This window comes from Sebastes umbrosus, chromosome 3, assembly GCF_015220745.1.
Source record: "Sebastes umbrosus isolate fSebUmb1 chromosome 3, fSebUmb1.pri, whole genome shotgun sequence".
In the NCBI taxonomy this organism is placed as follows: Eukaryota; Metazoa; Chordata; class Actinopteri; order Perciformes; family Sebastidae; genus Sebastes; species Sebastes umbrosus.
The window spans coordinates 5168055-5192301 of record NC_051271.1 but is presented as its reverse complement, the minus strand read 5'-3'; the positions used below and the strand labels follow the sequence as shown (position 1 = coordinate 5192301).

Genomic DNA, 24247 nt, shown 5'->3' with positions numbered 1-24247 from the left:
AGAATTCTTTGCCAAATATGCACAGCCCTGTCTGTCTCCCCCCTGAGTTGGGACACTAAAAGGGAAGGCTTGATGTTTGTCTGGGCCTACAGCTACACTACAACCTGCTTCACACGGCCCCCTCAAACAATATCATTCCCCCTCTCCAGTCAGGAACTGAACAAAGTCCAGTCATTACAGTAAATATGACCCGTTTGTGTGTGTGCGCGTTTAAACCTCAACAGTGTGTGTGTGTGTGTGTATGTACTCTATGCGTATAACTATGTACATATACAGAAGGCAATATTATATACAGTATATAAAACGTTTATTGATTTCAATATCAGTAAAAAAGTGAATGAAAGCTGGGAAATGTGGGTATGTGAAGCCACATATGCATTCTTCTGTACGCCACAACAGGCCTGTTAAAGCAGAATATTTGCACCACCCGCCCTGTCCAAACTGAGATATGCACCATGGCTGGCAAGATGTGTCGCTGCCTATTTCTCAGCAGTTAATCATAATATAATTGTGACGTGTGGTTACATATGTAAATACAGGCGGCACTGTATTTATATGCTGTACCTATATACGTTTAGACCAACTGTATTTGTGGGGAATGTTACTGTCGAATGGTGTTGGGATTTCACCTAAAACTTGTGTTCATTTACATTTCGAAGGTGCCACATGTTAATAGCCGTCGATGTTTCCGAAATGTTGATCTTGTGAATTAAAAGGGTGTTAAAAAACTCTAGTTTTATTTCTCATTTGAGACTTGAATGAATGAATAGCAGTGGGTGTGACAGGATAATTATTTTATATTTATATCCAGCTTGTCTGCTTTTTATTGATTGAAGCAGTTAACGAATGTGGCTGTTATCACCACAGTGTTTTGCATATTTTACATTTAGAAACTCCAACTCAAATGTGCAGGACACGTCCTGAATGGAGTACTAACTCATCATGTGAGGCATCTTCTCTGTCTTTATGATTTGGGATATGCACATGGGAGAGTTTCCCACCAGTCTCAACTTGCTTTTTGTTAAGACTGTGTTTACCTAAAATATTGTGTTCCCATTAGAAAGTTGTCACAGCATCCTAATTAATGTTGTAGTTGAGTTTTAATGTAGGTTGTTGATACCTTTTTCATTTTAAGCCCATGGGCTGAAATAATGAGATGATTAAGTAGCTAAATACATTTATTTTGTTAAAATAAATATGTTTCATGTAATGCAATATTATAGTCAAGAAAAAAAAATATGCTGTATATCATACTATTATTTATTATTTTTGGAAAATGTCATATTCATAAGAAAAAATGGTCATGAACCAAGCCAAATTTCCTGCATTTTATTCATGAATTCAAACAATATAGCACCATCTTGCCCAATGTTAAAAACAAAAAAGCCATTAAGACTTTTAAATTATTAAATTAATATAATACATTAGTATGTATATATATATATATATATATATATATATACAGTATATATATATACATACTGATATATTATATTAATATATATAATATATATCAGTATGCATGTATATATATATATATATATACATGCATACTGATATATTAATATATATCAGTATGTATATATATATACATATATATATACAAACATACTGATATATAATATTAATATATATAATATTCACAAAAACCCCAATGACGACACGAGGCAGAGGAGGAGTTACCCGGCCCGGAGGAAGCCCGGGGCCCACGTCTGGAGCCAAGCCCAGACGGAGGGCCCGTCAACGAGCGTCTGGTGGCCGGGCTTGCCACGGAGCCCGGCCGGGGATACCCCGAAGAAGGAACGTGGCACCCCCCTCCTCTCCATCCTGTGGGCTCACCACCTGCGGGAAGAACCGCTTGGGTCGGGTGCGCTGCCACACGGGTGGCAGTGAAGGCCAGGGACCTCGACGGACTGGACCCGGGCGGCAGAGGCTGGCTCTGGGGACGTGGAACGTCACCTCTCTGTGGGGGAAGGAGCCGGAGCTTGTGCGGGAGGTGGAGCGCTATCAGCTGGATCTGGTAGGGCTTACCTCTACGCACAGCCTCGGTTCTGGAACCGTACTCTTGGATAGGGGTTGGACTCTATTCTTCTCTGGAGTTGCCCATGGTGTGAGGCGCCGGGCGGGTGTGGGGATACTCACAAATCCCCGGCTGAGTGCCGCTATGTTGGAGTTTACCCCGGAGGACGAGAGGGTTGCCTCCCTACGCCTTCGGGTTATGGGGGGGAAAACTCTGACTGTTGTTTGTGCGTATGCACCAAACAGCAGTTCGGAGTATTCGGCCTTCTTGGAGACCCTGAATGGAGTCCTGTATGGGGCTCCAGTAGGGGACTCCATAGTTCTCCTGGGAGACTTCAACGCGCACGTGGGCAACGATGGAGACACCTGGAGTGGCGTGATTGGGAGGAACGGCCTCCCTGATCTAAACCCAAGTGGTCGTTTGTTGTTGGACTTCTGTGCTAGTCATGGATTGTCCATAACGAACACCATGTTCGAACATAAGGATGCTCATAAGTGTACGTGGTACCAGAGCACCCTAGGCCGAAGGTCGATGATCGATTTTGTAATCGTATCATCTGATCTGAGGCCGCATGTTTTGGACACTCGGGTGAAGAGAGGGGCGGAGCTGTCAACTGATCACCATCTGGTGGTGAGTTGGGTCAGAGGGTGGGGGAAGACTCTGGACAGACCTGGTAAGCCCAAACGCGTAGTGAGGGTGAACTGGGAACATCTGGAGGAGGCCCCTGTCACTGAGGTAGTCAAACAACTCCACAGTGGCAAAGCCCCAGGGGTTGATGAGATCCGCCCAGAAATGCTGAAGGCTCTGGGTGGGGAAGGGCTGTCTTGGATGACACGTCTCTTCAACACCGCGTGGAAGTCGGTGACAGTGCCTAAGGAGTGGCAGACCGGGGTGGTGGTTCCCCTTTTCAAAAAGGGGGACCAGAGAGTGTGTGCCAATTACAGGGGTATCACACTGCTCAGCCTCCCTGGTAAAGTCTACTCCAAGGTGCTGGAAAGGAGGGTTCGGCCGATAGTTGAACCTCAGATCGAAGAGGAACAATGCGGATTCCGTCCTGGCCGTGGAACAACGGACCAGCTCTTCATTCTCGCAAGGATCCTGGAGGGGGCCTGGGAGTATGCCCATCCAGTCTACATGTGTTTTGTGGACTTGGAGAAGGCATATGACCGGGTCCCCCGGGAGATACTGTGGGGGGTGCTGCGGGAGTATGGGGTAAGGGGGGCACTTCTCAGGGCCATCCAATCCCTGTACGCCCAAAGCGAGAGCTGTGTTCGGATCCTCGGCAATAAGTCGGACTCGTTTCCGGTGGGGGTTGGCCTCCGCCAGGGCTGCGCTTTGTCACCAATCCTGTTCGTGATATTCATGGACAGGATATCGAGGCGTAGTCGGGTGGAGGAGGGTTTGCAGATCGGTGTGCTGAGGATCTCATCGCTGCTTTTTGCAGATGATGTGGTCCTGTTGGCATCATCGGTCTGCGACCTCCAGCACTCACTGGATCGGTTCGCAGCCGAGTGCGACGCAGTCGGGATGAGAATCAGCACCTCTAAATCTGAGGCCATGGTTCTCAGGAGGAAACCGGTGGGTTGCCTACTCCGGGTAGGGAATGAGTCCTTACCCCAAGTGAAGGAGTTTAAGTATCTCGGGGTCTTGTTCGCGAGTGAGGGGACGATGGAACGTGAGATTGGTCGGAGAATCGGAGCAGCAGGGGCGGTATTGCATTCGCTTTACCGCACCGTTGTGACGAAAAGAGAGCTGAGCCGGAAGGCAAAGCTCTCGATCTACCGTTCAATCTTCGTTCCTACTCTCACCTATGGTCATGAGGGTTGGGTCATGACCGAAAGAACGAGGTCGCGGGTGCGAGCGGCCGAAATGGGTTTCCTCAGGAGGGTGGCTGGCGTCTCCCTTAGAGATAGGGTAAGAAGCTCAGTCATCCGTGAGGGACTCGGAGTAGAGTCCTTGCTCCTTTGCGTCGAAAGGAGCCAGTTGAGGTGGTTCGGGCATCTAGCACGGATGCCTCCTGGGCACCTCCCTTGGGAGGTGTTCCAGGCACGACCAGCTGGGAGGAGACCACGGGGAAGACCCAGGACTAGGTGGAGAGATTATATCTCTACTCTGGCCTGGGAACGCCTCGGGATCCCCCAGTCAGAGCTGGTTAATGTGGCCCGGGAAAGGGAAGTTTGGGGTCCCCTGCTGGAGCTGTTGCCCCTGCGACCCGATCCCGGATAAGCGGTTGAAGATGGATGGATGGATAATATATCAGTATGTATATATTATATATATACATATATATATATATACATACTGAAATATTATATTAATGTATATTAATATATATATATATATATATATAATATCAGTATGTATATATACATACTACATAGTTATATATATATATATATATATATAATATCAGTATGTATATATACATACTACATACTGATATATTATATTAATATATATATATATATACTGTATATATATATATGAACTCTGTATAAACTCTGAGCATGTGTTCAATAAAGAAATATATTTTTTCTTCATCCACTTCTTCACCTGTATTAAAAACATATGCATCTGTTCATGCCCTTATTTGTAAAGGAAATCCGGCTTTTACGCTGAAAAACAACACGGAAGTACCTCCCACATCCGGGATGTGCAGCATATTAACCGCTCCGGTTTTTTCAAGTCACACAACTAAATCTTTCCTCCTCCTCGTTCTCCGCTAAAATAATAATTACTTTACTTTCACCGGCTGTTTGTTTTTTGTTTCCTTTTCTGTGAAACAAAATGCCTTTAGAGTTCGAGCTGTGTCCCGGTCGGATGATCGGAGGAAGTCATCCGTGTTTCATCATAGCAGAGATCGGACAGAATCACCAGGGAGACATCGAGATAGCCAAGAAGATGATAAAAATGGCAAAGGTAACAACATTGACACGTATCGCTTTAGTTTGAATGGAAATACGTATTTGTTCTGTTGTTCTTGTATTTAACAACCATGCCACACACACAGGATCTAACAGAACTAACAGTTTTTCTGTAGATTTCTGTAGAAAGACGTGTAGTTATAGTGCCGAATGTTAAATTGCCAGATTTTTGAATGGAGTTTGGTGTGTGTATTCACGGCTAGTGCTTAGTGGCCATACTAGGTAGCTGTATACGCCAAACTACATGCTTGTTTTATGTTATTTCAGTTAAACTACCCCAAAGACACAAATAAGCAATGGTAAACATAAACAACTCAATAACACAACTTTTCAGAAAAAACAACAACTTAATTTAATATTATTATTAATTTTACAGGTTTGTAATTCATTATTTCATGAAAAGAGCTATGTATTTTAACACCAGTTCCAGTGGAAATAAAAATAAAGTTCTGATCTATTTAGTTGTATTGAGTTTATAAGCTTTTTCTTTATTTTTTGAGGAATTTCCTTTTAAAGAACTGCTCTTTAAACTCCAGTAAATGCATTCCTTCGTTATTAATTTATTATTTTTAACCTTATTCCCCATATATGTTGATTGGTATGCTTGCTTTTATAAAGAAAAAAAATCTAATTTTTACATGTTCATCTCACCTAGTGAAAAAAAACCCATTCTTTTTTACACTAGAAATTGATTTAAATAATAAAAAAAAAAAAATTATCAATCACAAGCATAGTAATTCATTATTATTTTTTTTTATTTAAATGAAAGAACCCCAAAATAATGAATTACTACGCTTGTAATTTATTATTTTTTACTTTTTGAATTTAAACCAATAAAAAAATTGAAAATAATGAATGAAAATAATGAATGACAAGCGTAGTAACTGAACACTGTCTCCGCTAATTAGTGGGTCCCACATTACATAGTCCTCTCCAGGAACCTTCCTGTGAATTTACAGTTGTATATCAGTTATCCCCTGACCAGCAGGCTTTCCTAACCCTAACCCTAACTATTCATCCCTCCAGGCCATCCATTCTAGCATTAACCTAAAACAAACAATTATTAAGCTTCCCTTCTTTTTTTACGTCCTCACTTATATCCACCTCCACAGGACTGTGGTGCCGATTGTGCCAAATTCCAGAAGAGTGAACTGGAGCACAAATTCAACAAGCGAGCCTTGGCGCGCCCGTACAACTCTGTTCACTCCTGGGGAAAAACTTACGGCGAACACAAGCGCCATCTGGAGCTCAGCCACGAGCAGTACAGGGAGCTGCAGAAGTATGCTGAGGAGGTGGGGATCTACTTCACGGCCTCTGGGATGGATGAGGTAAGAAAGAGGCTTTTGATGACGGCTTTATGTGGTTTTAATCAGCTTTAAGTGTAATAACCTTAACTTTGTCTTTGTTTTTAGATGGCTGTGGAGTTCCTCCATGAGCTCAATGTGCCTTTCTTTAAAGTGGGCTCTGGAGACACCAACAACTTCCCCTACCTGGAGAAGACTGCCAAGAAAGGTGAGAGTGAACTGTCCTATCTAAGTATGAGATTCAATCATCAGATGTTTTTTATGTTGTAAAAAAGTGCTGAAGTCATCAGTGCATTTTATAACTAGGGCTGTCAATCAATTAAAATATTTAATCGCGATTAATCACACTTTTTTATCTATTCAAAATGTACCATAAAGGGAGATTTGTCAAGTATTTAATACTCTTATCAACATGGGAGTGGGCAAATATGCTGCTTTATGCAAATGTATGTATATATTTATTATTAGAAATCAATTAACAACACAATACAATGACAAATATTGTCCAGAAACCCTCACAGGTACTGCATTTAACATAAAAAATATGCTCAAATCATAACATAGCAAACTGCAGCCCAACAGGCAACAACAGCTGTCAGTGTGTCAGTGTGCTGACTTGATTATGACTTGCCCCAAAACTGCATGTGATTATCATAAAGTGGGCATGTCTGTAAAGGGGAGACTCGTGGGTACCCATAGAACCCATTTTCATTCACATATTTTGAGGTCAGAGGTCAAGGTACTCACTTGAAAATGGCCTTGCTAGTTTTTCCTGGCCAAAATTTTGCATAAGTTTAGAACGTTATTTAACCTCCTCCTCGACAGGCTAGTGTGACATGGTTGGTACCAATGTATTCCTTAAGTTTTTTCTAGCTTCATATGATACCAGTGTCTTCACTCTAGCTTTAAAACTGAGCCTATTACACCCTAAAAATCGCAAGTTGCGTTAATGCGTTAAAGAAATTAGTGGCTTTGAAATTAATTTGCCTGAACGTTTTATCGCGTTAACTTTGAAAGCCCTATTTATAAGTATTATATATAACCAAATAGAATGTCCAGTCAAAACAATAAAGGATCAATAGAAGCAGAAATGTACAAATGTCTTGCCTCAGTAGAAATGAGTTTTAAAGTGGGGAAAAAATAGAAATGAAGTAGGCTTGAATGTTCAGGACTGAAACTTCAGGAACTGTAAGAGTAGAGAAGTGTTGTATTTTGTTTAGCCTTCTGCCCATGTTCGATGTGATGTTTATCAGGCTGTTCACCCTCTTGTCTGTGTCAGGACGGCCCATGGTGGTGTCCAGTGGGATGCAGAGCATGGAGACGATGCGTCGGGTTTACAAAACAGTGAAGGAGCACAACCCAAATTTCACCATCCTGCAGTGCACCAGCGCCTACCCTCTGGAAGCCGAGGACGTCAACCTCCGAGTTATAACGGTGAGAGGAAACAGAATAGAGTATTGCTCTTATATCAAAAGGTTGGTACCAAAACAATATATGTTTTAAAGATTTCTCTACCAAATTAAGGTGTCACTTTGTCTCACTGCATTCAAAGCAAAATTAAAAGTTTTTAGCAGCTGAATATTAAGTTTTAGGAGCCATTAATATATAACATGTCTCATTGCACTTAGTGTTTATAGCATGTAAAATGTATTTCCCAAAACTGAACTTGCAGTGATTAAGATTACCTTCCTGTTTTGATGGCCGTATTGAATGTGCACATTCTCATGAGGTTAATTCATTGTTTATACTAGACACAATAGACTCCATTCAAGGCACCTCTATATATACAGTATTTCGGGGTAAAGTAGTTTTCTTATGACCTTCTTCTTCTTATGACCTTCTTCTTCTTCTTCTTCTTCTTCAACACAAAACATTGTATACATATCAGAAAAAAAAACATATTATTTGATTTTAAGAACATTTTTTAAAAACTCAACGTGTCCAAACATATTGGTAGTAGTTTATATCCCTCGTGTGTCACTTAAACTAATAGTTCGACATGACGGGAGTAGGTGGATTTTGTTACTGTTGCTAATCGGCACCTAGCTTCAAATTTGATGTGACAGTGGTATCAATTGTCAACTACAGGAATACCAGAAGGAATTTCCCGACATTCCCATCGGGTATTCCGGTCATGAGTCTGGGATCAGTATTTCGGTTGCGGCCGTAGCTCTGGGAGCAAAGGTCATCGAGCGCCATGTAACTTTGGACAAGTCGTGGAAAGGAAACGACCACTCAGCCTCGCTGGTGCCCAGTGAGCTAACCGAGCTGGTTCGTTCCATCCGACTGGTGGAGAGGTCGATGGGGGACGGCGTCAAGAAGATGTTACTCTGTGAGAAGCCGTGCCACGATAAGGTGAGATATCCTCGCTCCACAAGGAAACAATACAGAGTCAAACACTGTTTTTAATGAAGTAAAGTCTCATTTAAAAAGATGGAGAACTTTTTAGAAAACATTTGAGCTTTACTTTTGTCATTTATAATAATATCAGTCCTTTCTTTCTTTTGTTCCAGCTGGGTAAGTCCTTGGTGGCCAAGGTCAGGATCCCCAAAGGAACCGTCCTGACTCAGGACATGTTGACGGTGAAGGTTGCCGAGCCCATGGGCGTAGCGGCCGAGGACATCTTCCTAGTGGTCGGTAAGACCGTGACGGTGGACGTGGAGGAGGACGAGAGCGTCTTGCCAGAGGTGGTGAATGAGTACAGCAAGAAGAGGAAGTGCTGAGGACGGCAGACAGTTTTGAAATGGGTAGAAAAGGCACTTAATTTGAGAGGAAATGTAATCGATTCCTCTGGGGAGAATTCTTTGCCAAAGCATTTTTAATTTTCTAAAAACCGCCTTAATATAATAAACTAACCTTTGTGGCAAACAGGCTCCCTGATAAACCCTCCGTTATCCTACAGGAGGCTCAGTAGTAGTTTCAGCTCTGTGGTCAGTACTTTCTGTTACTGTAAACTAAACACACTTTTGCACTCTAGTTTTAGCACGCACTGTTGAGATTAAATGAATATTGAACACATGAAGCTGCTGCTGGTCATCTCATCACACAACCGTGAGATCACAGAGCCCGTTTGCCAAACAATCATTGTATTCTTCTTGTACCTGCTCGTTAATTTAAGTCTGTGATATCAGGAAGGGTTTGTTTTTGTACAAAACAAAATATGACTACTGGAGCCAGATGCTTTCCAAAACTAAAAGAAGAAATGTGCACACATTGTCTGCCCACTCTCACAATTAACTAGGGATGCACCGATCCGACTTTTTCAGTCCCGATACCGATAGCGATACCTGGGCTACCCGATACCGAGAGTACCGATCCGATACCAGTGTTTAACTAATAAGCTGCCTCACTGTGTGGAAGTGACTGGGATCATTCTTTTATGTGTAAAGCAACAACAGGCTTGACTTAAACATTGCTTTCTTAACTTTGTAAAACAAAATATAACAAATAAATACACAGATATAAATGTATTGAATTGTTATTTATTATTAAAATAATAAATCGTACACCAGTAACTTGGTAAAAAAAATCTTCAAAATTTACAGGAATTACAATTCAAGTGTAAACCTTTTTAATCCAGCAACAAATTGGTTAAAAACTTCAGCAGGAATTATATATATCCGATCCGGTGTCGTTGCATCCCTAATAATTAACCTTGTTTACCTATTGTAGGTCATGAACTGTCCAACGTTCTCTCATCACAATTGTAATATGAAGGATGTTAACATGTTAAAATCTGTGGAGACTCTGTTGAGATCTATGATGTTCTGAAAAGATGAAGCCTCTAAATAAAATGTTGCCCAAATTCCCTCCTTGACGTTTCTCCTTGTCTTTGCAACATTGCTTCCATACTGTCGTTGTCGGTGCAGGTTTGTTATTTATAGATGTGCATTGCCTCGGTGAGGTCACATTGAGATCTAGAACCTGATTGATCAGGTGATCTGTGTGAATCTCAAGTGCTCTCTTCACTTTCAGTTCAGTTCCCCATCACAAAGGGCTCTCTGACGCCAAGAAAAAGTGGTGAAAATATACTCAGAAACCTACACTTCAATGGATACGGTTTATTTTAAGGTGAGCCTTTCTTTTAGGTATAAATCCATTTTGCTGGCGGCCCCGTCCCCAGCATTATATTACTTTTCTCCTGTGCTGGTTGGCCTACTCCTGTCTGTTTCTCCTAACTGGGGGCGCGCCGACCATCATCTACTATAAGTAATACATATCTATGGATGAGTACCTCATACAACCCCATCTCTAAACACCCAAACTGTAGCCCTTTTCACAGCAGCCATTTTGACATGTCATATCAGGGTAAACACAGGTGTAATTGATTAAATTAATTATGCTCCCATTCCTTTCCAGTGAGCCGTCATTCACAATACCAGAGCCCTGGCACACCTCAATGGATCAGAGCCACAGTTCATTTTATTAAAAACACCTGTTTACCCTGCAATGACATGATAGGCCTATCCCTTTAAGCTCATCAGGGCGCCTGAGGTCATCATTACAGGCTGAATGTCCCGGCTGTCACTCACCTCTGCTGTCCTCGTCCTGGAGCTTTCTCTCCAGCTTGTTTTTGTAGTTGGCCTCAGCCTTCCGCTCTGCCCTTTCAAAGTCATGTTAAGTGGATTTGTAGAGTTTCTCTTTCTTGAATGTAATTTTTCTTTCTGCATAGCAACTTAATCTGTCTGCTGAGCCAAAGTTACTAAACACAGTCACCGTCTTGGTAGGAATGCACCGTTTCTGAGAAATGGATTTAAGACATAATAGTCTGATGAATGGAGATCTGTGCCAGCTGTTATATTTAGATTTTGCATCCAAACTGCAGTGAAATCCGCCCTGATAACAATGAAACTCAATGAAACTCTAATTAAGATTGAATCCATGTATACAAACCAAAGCAACTTTGCAACTTAAAAGCCAGCTTTGAACATTTATCTACATTTCAAAGCCTTGAAAATTATAAATTATTTTACACTACAGCAGGCACCCAAATAAAAAATAAATAAAACGTCTGTAATGTGATGTTCTGGATCAGAGTCGAGTGAGCCTCCAGCTGATTCGGTGTAAACACCATCTGCAGATGAAGGAGTGCGTTTGTTATTGCAGGTGATAATGTTACATGGATTATGTTTAGACGGTCTTACCAGCACAGTCCACGAGAACACTGAGTGCAACTAAACCAAATCCCAATTTAACAAGATCTGCAAGATGCTTTCTTTACAACACTTAACCACTGCTCGGTTTACAAACTTAGTTGGTAACAATGAGAACCAAAAGGTCATTAAACCCAACCGCTGGAGGCAGATGGCCGCCCACCCAGATCCTGGTTCTGCCTGACGTTTCTACAATTAAAGGGACGTTTTTTTTCTTGCCATTGTCGCACCAAATGCATGCTCACAGGGGATCCCTTGTTGGGTCTCTAAATTATAGAGTACGGTCTAGACCTGCGTCTTGAGATGACTTCTGTTATGATTTGACACTATATAAAAATTAATTGAATTGAAACATTTGTTGAGTTAATACTTCTCAGACACCAGAATCCCACGATACTGGATGATAATGTCCCAACAAGTGTATATTTTGATATGTAATGGAAAGAAAAACTGAAGATTTCTGGCATTTTTTTGGACCACAGATAGAAGTGATGTTGTACTTGAACCACTAGATAGAGCTGTTGGACAGCTGGATTTACCCGAGCCACATTTTCAACCTATCTCTGAATCCAGAGAGGAAAGTTTTGAGAGTCCATCCAGCAAGTGTTGTAGTGAACTGACATTAACATTTATTATTGGTGCCTTCAAATGGGGTCGTGTTTACGAGAAGAGTCCATATGAACGCCCCCCCTCTTGTGGTGTTCATGACCTAAGTGGAAAGTTTCTGAAAGCTCTGAGTTCACGAGTTGTGACGTGTTTGTTGACGTTGTCAGAAATGGCGGAGGCCATGGAAGTTATATTTTTTGGCGCGTAATAAATTAATATATTGTAATTGTAATTGTATATTGTGTTTCTTTGTAATTTTCTAATATCTCTGAGGAAAAGGTTGATATTCCCAACGGCCTCATCTTTCTCCTCTGTCGTTATGCCTTTGCATTTACTGCATTATGTTACCCACTTGCTAGCTTGCTAAATTGATAACCTCTGAAGCTTCTTTAGTGTATAATCACCTGAAAATAAGAATCGCTGTGTTTCGTTAGAATGAGCCGTTTATATCTGCATAGGGAGCGGAGTCCTCTTCATGAAGCCGGCTGCCGTGTTTCAGAACAGACAAACCAAACACCAGCTCTAGAGAGGGACATTCACCTTTGTCAAATCGGCCACCATAGTTCTCCTAAATGCATGCAGTCATGGGCAGAAGAAATCTGGCAAAAGCCAAAATTGAGAACTTACTCTTTATTTAAGAAAGATTACAAATGTGTAAAATATGTTAAATATAATTTGCCTCAGTCAGAGGTCATTTTGTGCACAGTTAAGATGCGGTATTTTACCACTACTTATTGAAATAGGAAGATACAGAGGTGTAACTGAAGACGAAAAACTGTACCAACATTGTGAACTAAATGAGGTTATTTAATTTTGTCTTTTAAATCATGATTTACGACAAATATTATTTAAAAAAAAGGCATGTCCCTGGTTTAGATTTGATAGGTATGGAGACTGGAGCCTTAATTTAATATCTTTTTGATAATGTTTTTGTATTTGCTGAATTTCTTTCTAAAGCATGGGACAGGAGGAGAAAAGTAACATACGATAGATACATTCCTTAGACTCTTATGTCTTTTATGTTCTTGTCATGATTGGATTTGTGTACGTGTCTTGTGCTTAGGGAGCAGTGTTTATATATCTGTGACTGTTTATTTGATGTATTTCCATTGTGGGATGTATCCTGGAGCATTATTTGTGGGAGGTTTACGATGATGTCTGGATGATGTTTGATGTTCTGTTTGGATGATGCTGGTTGTTGTGCTGTTAGATGACGGTGGGCTAACATGCCAGGATGTTTTTTTGTTTTGTTGTTGGTTAATGTGTCTGAATTATCCCATGAGGGATGGGTTATGTAAACGACCGGACACGAAAATAAATTATTCATTCATTCATTCATTCTTCAACATGCTTGGCACACGGGAGAAGTTTCAGCTGTTTGCAATCTGCAACCTCACCGCTAGATGCCGCCAGATCCTACACACTGCTCCTTTAATGTCCAAGGCATGAAAAACTCTTTTCACAGACAATGACAGATCACTGAGCAACGTTTGTTGACTCATATGGACGTTTTGGTCTCTGTGAACATGCTCCTAAGCAAGGATCTGACCTCTTGTCTGCTGCTGCTGGACCGGCACTAATCCTGCTCTCTGTATCTGAGGATCAGAGGATTTCCACAAGATTATAAAAAGTTGTCTGTCCACTGGGTGTTAGGCCTCTAGTGTCATGGTGGTATTTGGGCTGCAGGGGCTGTCCTTCCATCAGCCATCTCAGCTACTGATATCATGATCCTCATGATCGACAGAGCTTTATCTGTAAAACTTCAGTTCACCATGGAGAGACATCAGCCAGACAAACTGACATTCACCTTCAGCTGCTGGCGGATAAACACTCGCTCCATCTTGAAATGTAAAACGTGTCGGCTGCGGTTCACAACAGGAAACAGGTGTGATTCTCCTGCACTGAACTTCAGTTACATATTCCTTGTTGCAGTGTTTGTGAATGACATCAGCTGACAGGAAGTAAACATGGACCCAAGCTGTTGCCTAGCAATGCAATTACGTTGAAACCTCATATAGACCTAGGCTTCGTCTGATATACACATACAATGCACTACACAGTAATTTACGTCGTCATTTCCTGAGAGCCTCCTTGCCGGTTAGAGACGTGTAACCATGGTAACCCGTGCCAACTTCATGTGGCAAAAACAACGGTTTATGAGAATCTAATTCATTTGAAATATATATTACACCTAGCAATATGAAATATTATACTTACAGTTAAATTGCAGTGTTATTGTTGTTACAGAGCTGTCCGTCAACGTCTGTTATGAACGTTGTCATCACTACCGCATTGCATTGTGGGATATTTATGCTGCCGCAGTGTCCGGTGTTTGCATCTTTGCATACTGTAATATTTCACCGGAAATAGTATGCAATTTGTGTATTATTGGTTTCATACTAAGGTTTCAGACATACTGGTTGCATCCGAAATTCCATACTATGCTAATTGCTAAACTACTATGCTAGATGCTATTTAGTAAGCTAAAACAGTAAGTGAGATATTTTAGTATGTCTGAAAGCTTAGTATGAAACCAATGGTACGCAAATTGCATACCATTTCCGGTGAAATATTACAGTATGCAACGCTGGACACTATGGCAGCATAAATATCCCACAATGCAATGCGGTAGTGACGACAATTTTCATAACGGACGTTGATGGACAGCTCTCTATGCTTCAATTTAACTGTCAGTACAAGATTTCACTTTGCTAGACGTAATATATATTTTCAATTAATTCAGACTTTGATTCTCACAAACTGTTGTTTTGGTCACATGAGGTTGGCAAGGGTTACCATGGTTACATGTCACTAACCGGCAAGGACGCTCTCAGGAAGTGGCGATGTAAATTACTGCTCAGTCAGTCCGAAAAGATCCATACTGGTGTTTATTCACACAAAAGTATGTTGAACGATTGTACACATATTGCATATGTAGCGCATAGTATGTGGGATATTTATGCCGCTATAGAATCCAGCGAGGCATGGGCCCAATATCAATGTCCACACTCACAGACTTTGAGGCGCGTTCCTGCAAAGTCCGTAAGGGTTTAGGGCTTATGGCTGTGATATTTCACCGGACATAGTGTGCAATTCACGTACTATAGGTTTCATACTAAGGATCTGGACAAACTAAAAAATCTCACATACTGTTAAGCGTACTAAATAGCATGTTAGTATGGAATTTCGGACGCAATCTTTCTCATCGTCATTCTGTTTCTAGGGCAACAGCTTTGGTCCAAGTTTACTTCCTGTCAGTTACTGCATTAACAAACATTGCAACAGGAAATATATTTATAAAGTTAATGTTGTCAAGTTTGAAAAGGTCTATTCATAGACTCATGATATAGATCTCACCGATCACCTGCGCCGTCCCTGCTCACAGGTAGAGGGTCTCTCTCCAACTCGTGTATAACTTAGCAGCTATTTCAGGTCAAAGCTTTAGTCAATAAGCTGCTGCTGATCCCAGCTTCACAGAGGAACATCATGAATATCTCTCTCACTTTTCACTGCCTGGCCTGCCGATGACTATGACTTAACAAATGAGCCTCTCAACCTCATGAAAAAAAAAAAAATCAAATAAGTACTTGATAGTGCAAATTGCAGTCTAATGCAAAATCCTTGCATTTCTATAACTTTCTTTGCCATGGTTGTGCTAATGTTTGTGTCCAGTTGTATTCAGGCTACATCTTTGTATGATAACTCTAGCTATCTTAAAGTCGACCCCTGTTCTTTTTTTAATAAAGAGAAGAGCTTCGTAAAGTTAACCTGAAACAGCTAAAAAAAAAAGGTCTGGTGAGGTTTCTTCTGCGTGCCAAGAGACTTATTTTTATTTCCAGTTCTGCAGGCGATGTACCTCAGCCTACCTAGAAGGAGGGTTGGTTGGTTACATAACCAGTTTAGCCTCGTCAGGACTTTACATAGACCTTAATATAGCCGCTACAGCCCAAATGCTGAATCCTTTCCAAGGTCAAACACCTTTGCACCAAACCAAGTGTTGCCTCAGGCCGTGGCATTGCCTCATTGTTTTACAGTGTGGAAATACAGTATATAGACTGTACTTAATGTACGCAACACCTTTTATCAAAGTCATTTTTGCACATTTTGTATTTTTCTATTTAGTTTATTTTATGTGAGATAGTCCCATAGAATCCAGAGACCAGTTGGACATACAGCCAGAGGCAATCCTGAGATCCTTGATTGTGCTCTGTGCAGACTTTTTTTTAAAAAGCATGCTCCTGTTCAGAAGGTAATGGAGCCGGACTGGCTGAGCAAACAGACCGACTGTAAGCCATCAAGAGCAACATTTTGCTTGTGAGGGAAAGTTAGTGGTGCGCTCCATTAAGTATGTTCCTGTTTAATTGGATAAGAACAGTGGGAGGTGAGAAACGATAGGTAGAGGTCTCTAGGTCTGGTTGGACTTAATCCCAGCAGGGTTATGTGGTTTATATGGTCTTTTTTACCAGCTGTGACAGTGGAGCTTGTGAGTCTGTGTGTGAGCCATCATGGCAAAATGTGGTCATGGAGACACCTAGGCATGGTGCAAGATGCAGTCATGAAACTTAACTTAGGTGTGTAGTTGAGATCAAAATGAAGTCAGAGTCGGAAGATGGGTGTAGTCCAAGCAAGGGCGCTGGAAGTAGGGGGGTAGGAAGCAGGGAGGGGGCCACTGGCTTCCCACTTTACGCCCCTGGTATGATGTCAAGGCTGGTGTGATCCCTTAGTTTCACTCTCATAAATCTACATCTTCACAATAACGTTTCTGTTAGTTTCTATTGTTAAATTCAAAACTCTTAATCAAACATTTCTATTTCTGATCTGCCAGTGGAGATGGATTATTTATCTCTATTTAACACTACACTTGTCCAATCTACTCTCTCTCTCTCTCTCTCTCTCTCTCTCTCACACACACACACACACACACACACACACACACACACACACACAAACACACGCACACACTGCACCAGTAGAGACGGGGCTATGACAGGGACATGCTACGTAACCGAACAGGTCACACCATATGAACTCACCTCCAGGAGGCTTGTGAAGCTTACAGTTCTCCTGTGTAAAGTCTGACCTGGCTTGAAGTGTGCTCGCGCACACCACACACACACACACACACACACACACACACACACACGCACGCACACACACACACACATTGCTCAATCAAAATTTAGTTTTTAATTTAGATTTAATTTCAACTTTTAGAAATAATTTGTTTAATATTATTTATTATCATTATTTTATTAAATATTTTAAAACATGGCTTATTTGGTCAAATACAGAGTGAGAGTTTATCATATTATATCTATATAGTCTCATATATAGTCTCATGTCCTGAGACCCACTGGGTTCACATTAGCATGTGTCAGTAGGCTTTATTGTTGTGCCACAAATTAAAGGATTCAGAGCAGGTGTTGCATCCAAAGCCAATTACAGACATGCAGGAAGTGGAGGACAGACGGCACGGTGATGTCACCTCCAACAACTGGCTGTTTAGGACTGAAACAGGTAGTGCAATCTTTACATTCTCTTCTGCAATGTTGCAAAGTTTAGAAGTTTGTTTTTGCAAGAAAACTGTACTGCATTAGAACTTGAAGGAAGTACCAAAATATAGTTAGTCAGTAGAAAGTGCAAATTCAGTCATAAAGAAAATGTTCACAACAGATTAACATTTCTCATTCCTTCAAGCAAATTGCACGTGTTTTGGCACATTGTGTGCAAAAGAGTCAGTACAATTGTCTACAATTTGCACAATAACCACTTGCACGTCTTGCTGATCAAAACTGATGAGTTGATTCTCAGTGAAATTGTCTTCACAACTTCTAAATATTCTTTCATAGTTTGAATCATCACATGCAAAATAGTCCATTCAATTATCAAAAATCTGTCAAACAAACATGTCTATTCCATAAATATCTATGACGAGGAGGTACAATTAGTTGTCTTTTTACTGAACCTAAGCAGGTACTTTCATTGTTGCAGGGTTGTTGTTTTTTGGCATGGATGTCATCTTGTGGTACATTTTCTGTTCACAGTATATGACTTTATATGAAAGATCAAAGGTGAATTTTCTGTTTATAATACATGTAACACATTGCTACACAAATACATTTACCATATACACACGTACATATCCTGTTTCTGTGTACTACAGTGTTGCATTTTCCCAGTAAACCTTGATCTACTGTTGAAATGGGAATCTAAACAGCTCAGTTCAAAACACAGATTTGTATATATGAAATATTTCCAGGGTTGACTGTCATAGTGAAAAAACATCTAAACATTTTGACCAGTACGGTTCACACCATGACAAAACAACTTTCCATTCTGGTGGCCAATTAACTGACACAATAACTAGGCTTTTGAAGCATGAATGAAGTGTTTTGGGTGAGTTACTACCTTTTGCAGACGTGCAATAGAGTTGTGACGTCCCATCAAACAGCTGTCACAATTGCACTCACAGTTTACAGAAAGTTAAAACAGTTTCAGAAATTGAGCCAAAGCAATTGAGGAAAAACTGTAAATACATGCAGAAATCATGCTGCATGCAATTCATATGCTGCAGGCGTGGTACGTCACAGAGTAATAGGGATAGTTTTCAAGGACTTTGTGCACAGCTCTATGATCTGATAGCACAGTAGGCTTCAGCCCCATCAAGCTGTAAGCTCGTTGTGTAAAACCCATTTGCTTGTGTGTGGGGATGGTAAGAAATGATACATGAGGTGGGAACAGGAGGAGGTGGAGAGAAGACAGACAGCGATAGATGACACTGATCCTTGTTCTAGGACAAGGAGGGGAAAGGTAGATGTACTGGACAGAACAGGGACGGAGGGAGGAGGAACATTGAGAGGGAGGGAGGAGTCCTCGGTCTCTGGGCTTCTGATCTGGCGTCTTGGAGCTCCACCTCGGCTGAGGGAGGAAAATCTCACTGAGGATTTACTGTTGGGTCCTTCAGACTGAACTCTGAGCTCTCTGGACTTTTCTCCTTTGGGATACAATTTAGTGGAATATTCATTCAGAGACCTGCTGGAGTCCTTCCTGCTGAACGGGAGAAGTGTGGTATGAGAAAGGTATATATATATATATATATATATAATTGTGTATTTTGTGTGTTTGTGCAGCTGTAGTGTGTCTTTGCTCTGATGTCCTAATAGAGCCCATCTTGATTCTTAAATGCTGCTTCCAACAGCTCAGTTGGTTTTAAAAATCAATGTTTTACTGGAGTAAATTGGTGTTTCATAGCAGATTAAGAATGGGCATTGTTCAGGAAATTCAGCAGATGAAGTTTCAACATTGCAGCTTTTAGTTATTTCAGCATTGAATAGTGTGCATCGGTTCTTATTTGTGACTCAAATGCACTTAATGATTTTGTTGGCATCTGCTTTTTGACTCTTTGTGCAGCGGCATCAGTGTGCATGGATGAGGCTAATCTAAGTATATCTTCTCAGGGATTAAATAGCTCCCTAATGAGCTTTCACTAATGTCCAAGCTTCGCTCAAAGGGGAGATTGCATTGCAGGTTCTCAGCACAATGCCAAGAAGGCCACAGCACTTAATCAGAATAGCTGCTATTAATAAACTGTTCAGTACAGACAGACAGGCAGACAGTCCTTCCAGCTGCAAGGAAATCAAAAGATTTCAGATCCAATAATATGTTATATATTTCTGTTAAGTTTACATTAACATATGAGTAACTTAAATTAATAACTTGCCCCGCAATTCTTATTCATCTGAGCCTTGAAAAATAACCTACATGAAGTTTAATCCTGGAATCTGTCAGCAGTAGGCCCAAATATAAATTTCACAGTACAGCTGGGCAATAATTAAATATGATAATTCATCGTCTTTCAATCTACATACATACTAACTCAAAATTCTCAGAAAATCTGATGTGAAATATTTTGAGGGAATATTATTTGTTATTTTGTTATTATATTATTATTTTGTTTTTACATCACACTTGACATTACCACTCAGTTCAATGCGATTAACAAACAGTGTATGGAAATATTTATCTTTTTGGTAACATTTCATTTTACAGGTCTGAAAATTTCATGATAATTAGGTGATAATTAGCAAGTAACCAATTTGAAATTTCTTTGGAATTACTGCCAAATTACCCCAATATTTACCTCAAAATTGATCAAAAATGACTTTATTATAAACATTATTTAATAACTATATTCCGGTATTTCCCAATAGCTGGACATTTATTTAATACATTTCCAGGAAAAGAATACAAAGTTAATTGATATGCTTTATTTCCATGTCTGCTGATATATAGATAATAATGAGCAAATAACTTATTTGAAATTTCTTTAAAAAAACTCCCTGAATCAGGACATTAGCTACCAGGTTACATTTGTGTTGACAATAAGTCACACAAAGGGGAGATTTGTACCTGATCAGAAGTGTCTTCTATTAGTTTTCCACCTCTGATGAAGAGCATTATATGCTATTTTAGCATATAATTATTAAATCATGTTTATAATAAAGTATTTTTTGATAAATTGTTAGGTAAATATTGGGGTAATTTGGCATTAATTCAAAAGAAATTTAAAATAGGTTACTTGCTAATTATCACCTAATGACCACGAAATTTGCGGACCTGTAAAATGAAGTGTTACCATTTTCTTCTCTCTATACTTTCATTTGAAACTGTTATATTAATTTTGCACTAAAGTTCTTAATTAAATGAGAAAATACTTTTCATATGTCAAGCATTTAATTCACACAGGAGTATACAACATATACAATAGGCTTTACCATGTAGCTATTGCATGTCGACTATGTACTTATTGAATTAACAGAACACATGCTATGTTATGATATATATAGATATTGAGATATGAAATGACCTACTGTATATCGGTATAGAAGATTTGTGGCAGCCCTACCTCACAGTTCACATAAGCTCAGTAGCATAATATTGAGCCATTCTTTCAAATTCAACAAATATCATTGGGTTATTATTACTGATGCAAACTTTTATCTGCAAAGAAACAAGTAACTATAACTGTGGTGTAAAGAAGATAAAGTAAAAGGTGTAGTGGAGCAGTCGTAGAAAGCAGCAGAAAATTGAAACGTGAGTACCAAACAAGGCCTGTAAATGGATGGATATCAGGAGAATGAAGACAACATATTCATAATCATTAAGAAACTTATCTTTATGTATTGTCTTCTAATTTTATACACAGACTTAAAGCTGAAGTAGGTAGAAATGGAGCAAAGCTATCACACAAAGCCAGGGTTAATACCACAGTATGAGACTTTTTCACATGGCAATCTTCACTGCAACATTATGGAAACAAATGTCACCTCAGCAGCATGGTTTGGCCATTTACAAAAACAATAACACCGGTGTCCTGACATTAATCCTCTGAGGGTTAAGCAAGGCCAAAAACATACAGCTCTTAAAGCTGAAGCAGGTAGAAATGGAGCAAATATGATTAAAAATATTTATTTTCACTCACACAGTCACTTTATCCTGACAGAGCATGAGACAGGTAATCTGAAAAGAATCATGTGTCCTCCAGTGCTCCTAATGGCATCTGCCAGATTTCACAGACTGGAGGACAACAACCAATTAGAGCTGATCTGGAGCCTTGCCTTCTCTGAGCAGCTGTCAATCACTCGCAAACTCCGATCAAACGGTCAAACTAGGCAGCGCTGATCAAATATGAATCAATATTCTGTTACTGTAATGCCTATTTCTCTCCTCAAATGTTTTCAGAAACAACTGTTTAGCTGTAAAATGAGAAAGCTTGTGACCCGGCAGCCATGTTGAGATCAAGTTGAGGAAATACCAAGCACCGCCCACCAGCCGGAGCACAGCCAATAGAAACGCTCTCTCTCTGAAATGACCTGTGATTGGCCAAAGTCCCCTGGCTAGATTTTCTAAAGCCTGAAAACAGATCCATGAGGAGGAGCAGAAGTCTAGTTCTCTCTCAGAACACTTGAATTACAATATGCTGAAAGGTTATTATGGATTTTTTGCCCAATGACGCCAAAAACATTCTGCCTACTGCAGGTTTAACGGTTATTGTTTTAATATTTTGTTCTAATCTGCTAATCTTTGCAATAAAACCATCACTTTTTTTGTCTGTCTTGCAGTGAGTAATATGGGGAAGCCTTTGAATGGGCTAGATCCTGGAATCAGACTGCAGGGCTTCCATTGTGTTTAGACCGGGAAGCAGCATGCAAACAAATCGGTGAACCGCCGCGGCCTGTCAAACCCCCGCCCTCGTAGCCACCGGCACCGCCAACCCAACTTCGGGGGGGATTCCAAACACTTCCCCTCTGCCTGACAACCTGCGCCAAAACAAACCATGGATTTCCTGCTACCCATAAGAAGACGCGCCAACGAGGAGCCTCTTCTGGGCCCTCACAGCAGCTGCTCCAGGCACCACTTCCATTGCGTCAAAAGAAAGCTGCGGCCCGGACGGATTCTGGGTTTCCTCATCAGCATGGTGGCGGTCTGCACATTCTGTTCATGGAGTGCCTTGTCGCTGGTCACAACGGTGGCCAAGGAGCTGGAATCGTCCGCTGAGGGCTCAGCAGAGGAGGCGGTGCCCCAAAGAACTCTTCTGCAGTACCACAACCTCTCAGCCGCGCGAGAGGACACGCCGGTGGCCATGAGATCATCTGGTGCAGAGAATCACGGGGACTACCCAACGGACTACTTCAGCGTGGAGGACAGGCGTGAGGGCTATGTGATTTTTCATATGTTTGGCATGTTGTACATGTTCATAGCCTTAGCCATCGTCTGCGATGAGTTCTTTGTTCCTGCGCTCACGGTCATCACGGAGAAGCTGCAGATATCTGATGATGTAGCAGGAGCCACCTTCATGGCGGCAGGTGGCTCAGCCCCAGAGCTCTTCACTTCCGTCATCGGAGTCTTCGTCTCCCACAGTAACGTGGGTATCGGCACCATCGTGGGCTCCGCTGTCTTCAACATCCTGTTTGTGATCGGGATGTGCGCCCTGTTCTCCAAAGAGGTGCTGCACCTCACCTGGTGGCCTCTGTTCAGAGACGTCTCGTTCTATATCATCGGCTTGCTCATGCTCATCTATTTCTTTCTGGATAACCAAATCACGTTTGGGGAGAGTCTGGGCCTGCTGTCGTGCTACACCTTCTACGTGACGTTCATGAAGTTCAATGCCAAAGTAGAATTCGTCATCAAGACCCTCCTGGGAGGCAACGTGGTGGAGGAGCTGGAGACTGCACCAAAGGTGAGCCTGACTCCACCCACCCATCTATCCATCCATCCACCCATCCACTCACCCATCCACTCATCCATCCACTCATCCATCCATCCATCCATCCACCCATCCATCCATCCATCCATTATCCATCTATCCATCCACCCATCTATTCATCCATCCATCCATCCATCTATCCATCCACTCATCCATCCATCCATCCATCCATCTATCCATCCATCCATCTATCCATCATCTCATCCATCCATCCACCCATCAACCCATTCACCCATCCATCCACTCATCTATCTATCTATCTATCTATCTATCTATCTATCTATCTATCTATCACTCTGTTAACCCATCCATTCATCCATCCATCTTCCCCTATTCCTTCTCTTTACCCACTCTCATCCTGTCACTTTATGCTTTCACCCCATCTTGGGTGCCAGCAGCTGATCCATCCATCCATCCATCCATCCAGCCATCCATCCATTCATCCATCTACTCATACATTTAACCCGATGTTCTCCATCCTCTAAAGGGGTTTATGACATTTCTCTGAAGGAAACCTGTTTTTTTGGTCAGCGTCTCTCGGCTGAAATCTGTCGATGACTGATCTGAGAACAGCGTTACGTAGTTCACACTGAATCACAGAGTGAACCCGTCACAGCTCCTGACCCCGACAGTAGTTTAGTGTTCCTGTTCTGGGAAGCAGAGAGGGTGTTGAACAGACAGCAATCTGTCAAGCAGCCAAACCCTCTTGACTTCTCCTCTGGAGGGATATAAAGATTTGTCTTAACCCGCCACCTGCTCGGACGGCGCCAGACGCAGAACCCGACCGCGGCCTCTCGGTGCTGACTAAGTCTAAGGAACAGGCCTCGCTACTTTTAGTAATCACGTCCAGACCGAGCTCTCAGAATAGGACTGATGTAACACAGCTGGTCCACAACATGTCCCCACTTCAACTGCATTAAAATGCAAAAGACATTTTATGTTACAATACTTAAGAAAGTTAAAGAATACATTTA

The 24247-nt window shown here is 41.2% G+C and overlaps 2 protein-coding genes and 2 long non-coding RNA genes across 6 annotated transcripts in view; 3 read left to right on the top strand and 1 right to left on the bottom strand.

Moving 5' to 3' along the window:
- The first annotated feature begins 153 nt into the window (after nucleotides 1–153).
- LOC119484655 lies at nucleotides 154–15766 on the top strand. Its single transcript, XR_005206064.1, has 3 exons — nucleotides 154–305; nucleotides 3928–3934; nucleotides 15756–15766. It is a non-coding gene; the product is annotated as an uncharacterized LOC119484655 (long non-coding RNA).
- LOC119484630 (sialic acid synthase-like) lies at nucleotides 4675–9402 on the top strand. The gene is made up of 6 exons (XM_037763600.1): nucleotides 4675–4939; nucleotides 6057–6272; nucleotides 6357–6456; nucleotides 7528–7682; nucleotides 8337–8603; nucleotides 8762–9402. The coding sequence occupies exons 1-6, from the start codon at nucleotides 4808–4810 to the stop codon at nucleotides 8969–8971; spliced, it is 1080 nt and encodes a 359-aa protein (XP_037619528.1). The 5' UTR covers nucleotides 4675–4807; the 3' UTR covers nucleotides 8972–9402.
- LOC119484656 overlaps nucleotides 5834–24247 on the bottom strand; it is a 20119-nt gene continuing 1705 nt past the window's right edge. Inside the window, exons 2-3 of the long non-coding RNA XR_005206065.1 lie at nucleotides 19876–19882; nucleotides 5834–5844 (exon numbers count right to left, since the gene is read on the bottom strand). This is a non-coding gene — a long non-coding RNA (uncharacterized LOC119484656). The remainder of the gene's footprint in view (nucleotides 5845–19875; nucleotides 19883–24247) is intronic.
- Nucleotides 17442–24247, top strand: part of slc24a2 (solute carrier family 24 member 2) — a 23257-nt gene continuing 16451 nt past the window's right edge. For 2 of the 3 annotated variants that reach the window (XM_037763551.1, XM_037763549.1), the window contains exons 1-2: nucleotides 17442–17524; nucleotides 22129–23246. In XM_037763551.1, the coding sequence (XP_037619479.1) occupies nucleotides 22344–23246 (903 nt within the window). In that variant the 5' untranslated portion in view covers nucleotides 17442–17524; nucleotides 22129–22343. Of the gene's footprint in view, nucleotides 17525–18844; nucleotides 19087–22128; nucleotides 23247–24247 lie in introns of those variants that run through there. The other variant, XM_037763550.1, reaches the window with a different exon arrangement.

Coding starts and splice junctions, on each gene's coding strand:
- LOC119484630 (XM_037763600.1), top strand. CDS start 4,808: ATGCCTTTAGAGTTCGAGCTGTGTCCCGGTCGGATGATCGGAGGAAGT. Junction 6,273..6,356: donor CGGCCTCTGGGATGGATGAG/GTAAGAAAGAGG, acceptor CTTTGTTTTTAG/ATGGCTGTGGAGTTCCTCCA. Junction 8,604..8,761: donor AGAAGCCGTGCCACGATAAG/GTGAGATATCCT, acceptor CTTTTGTTCCAG/CTGGGTAAGTCCTTGGTGGC.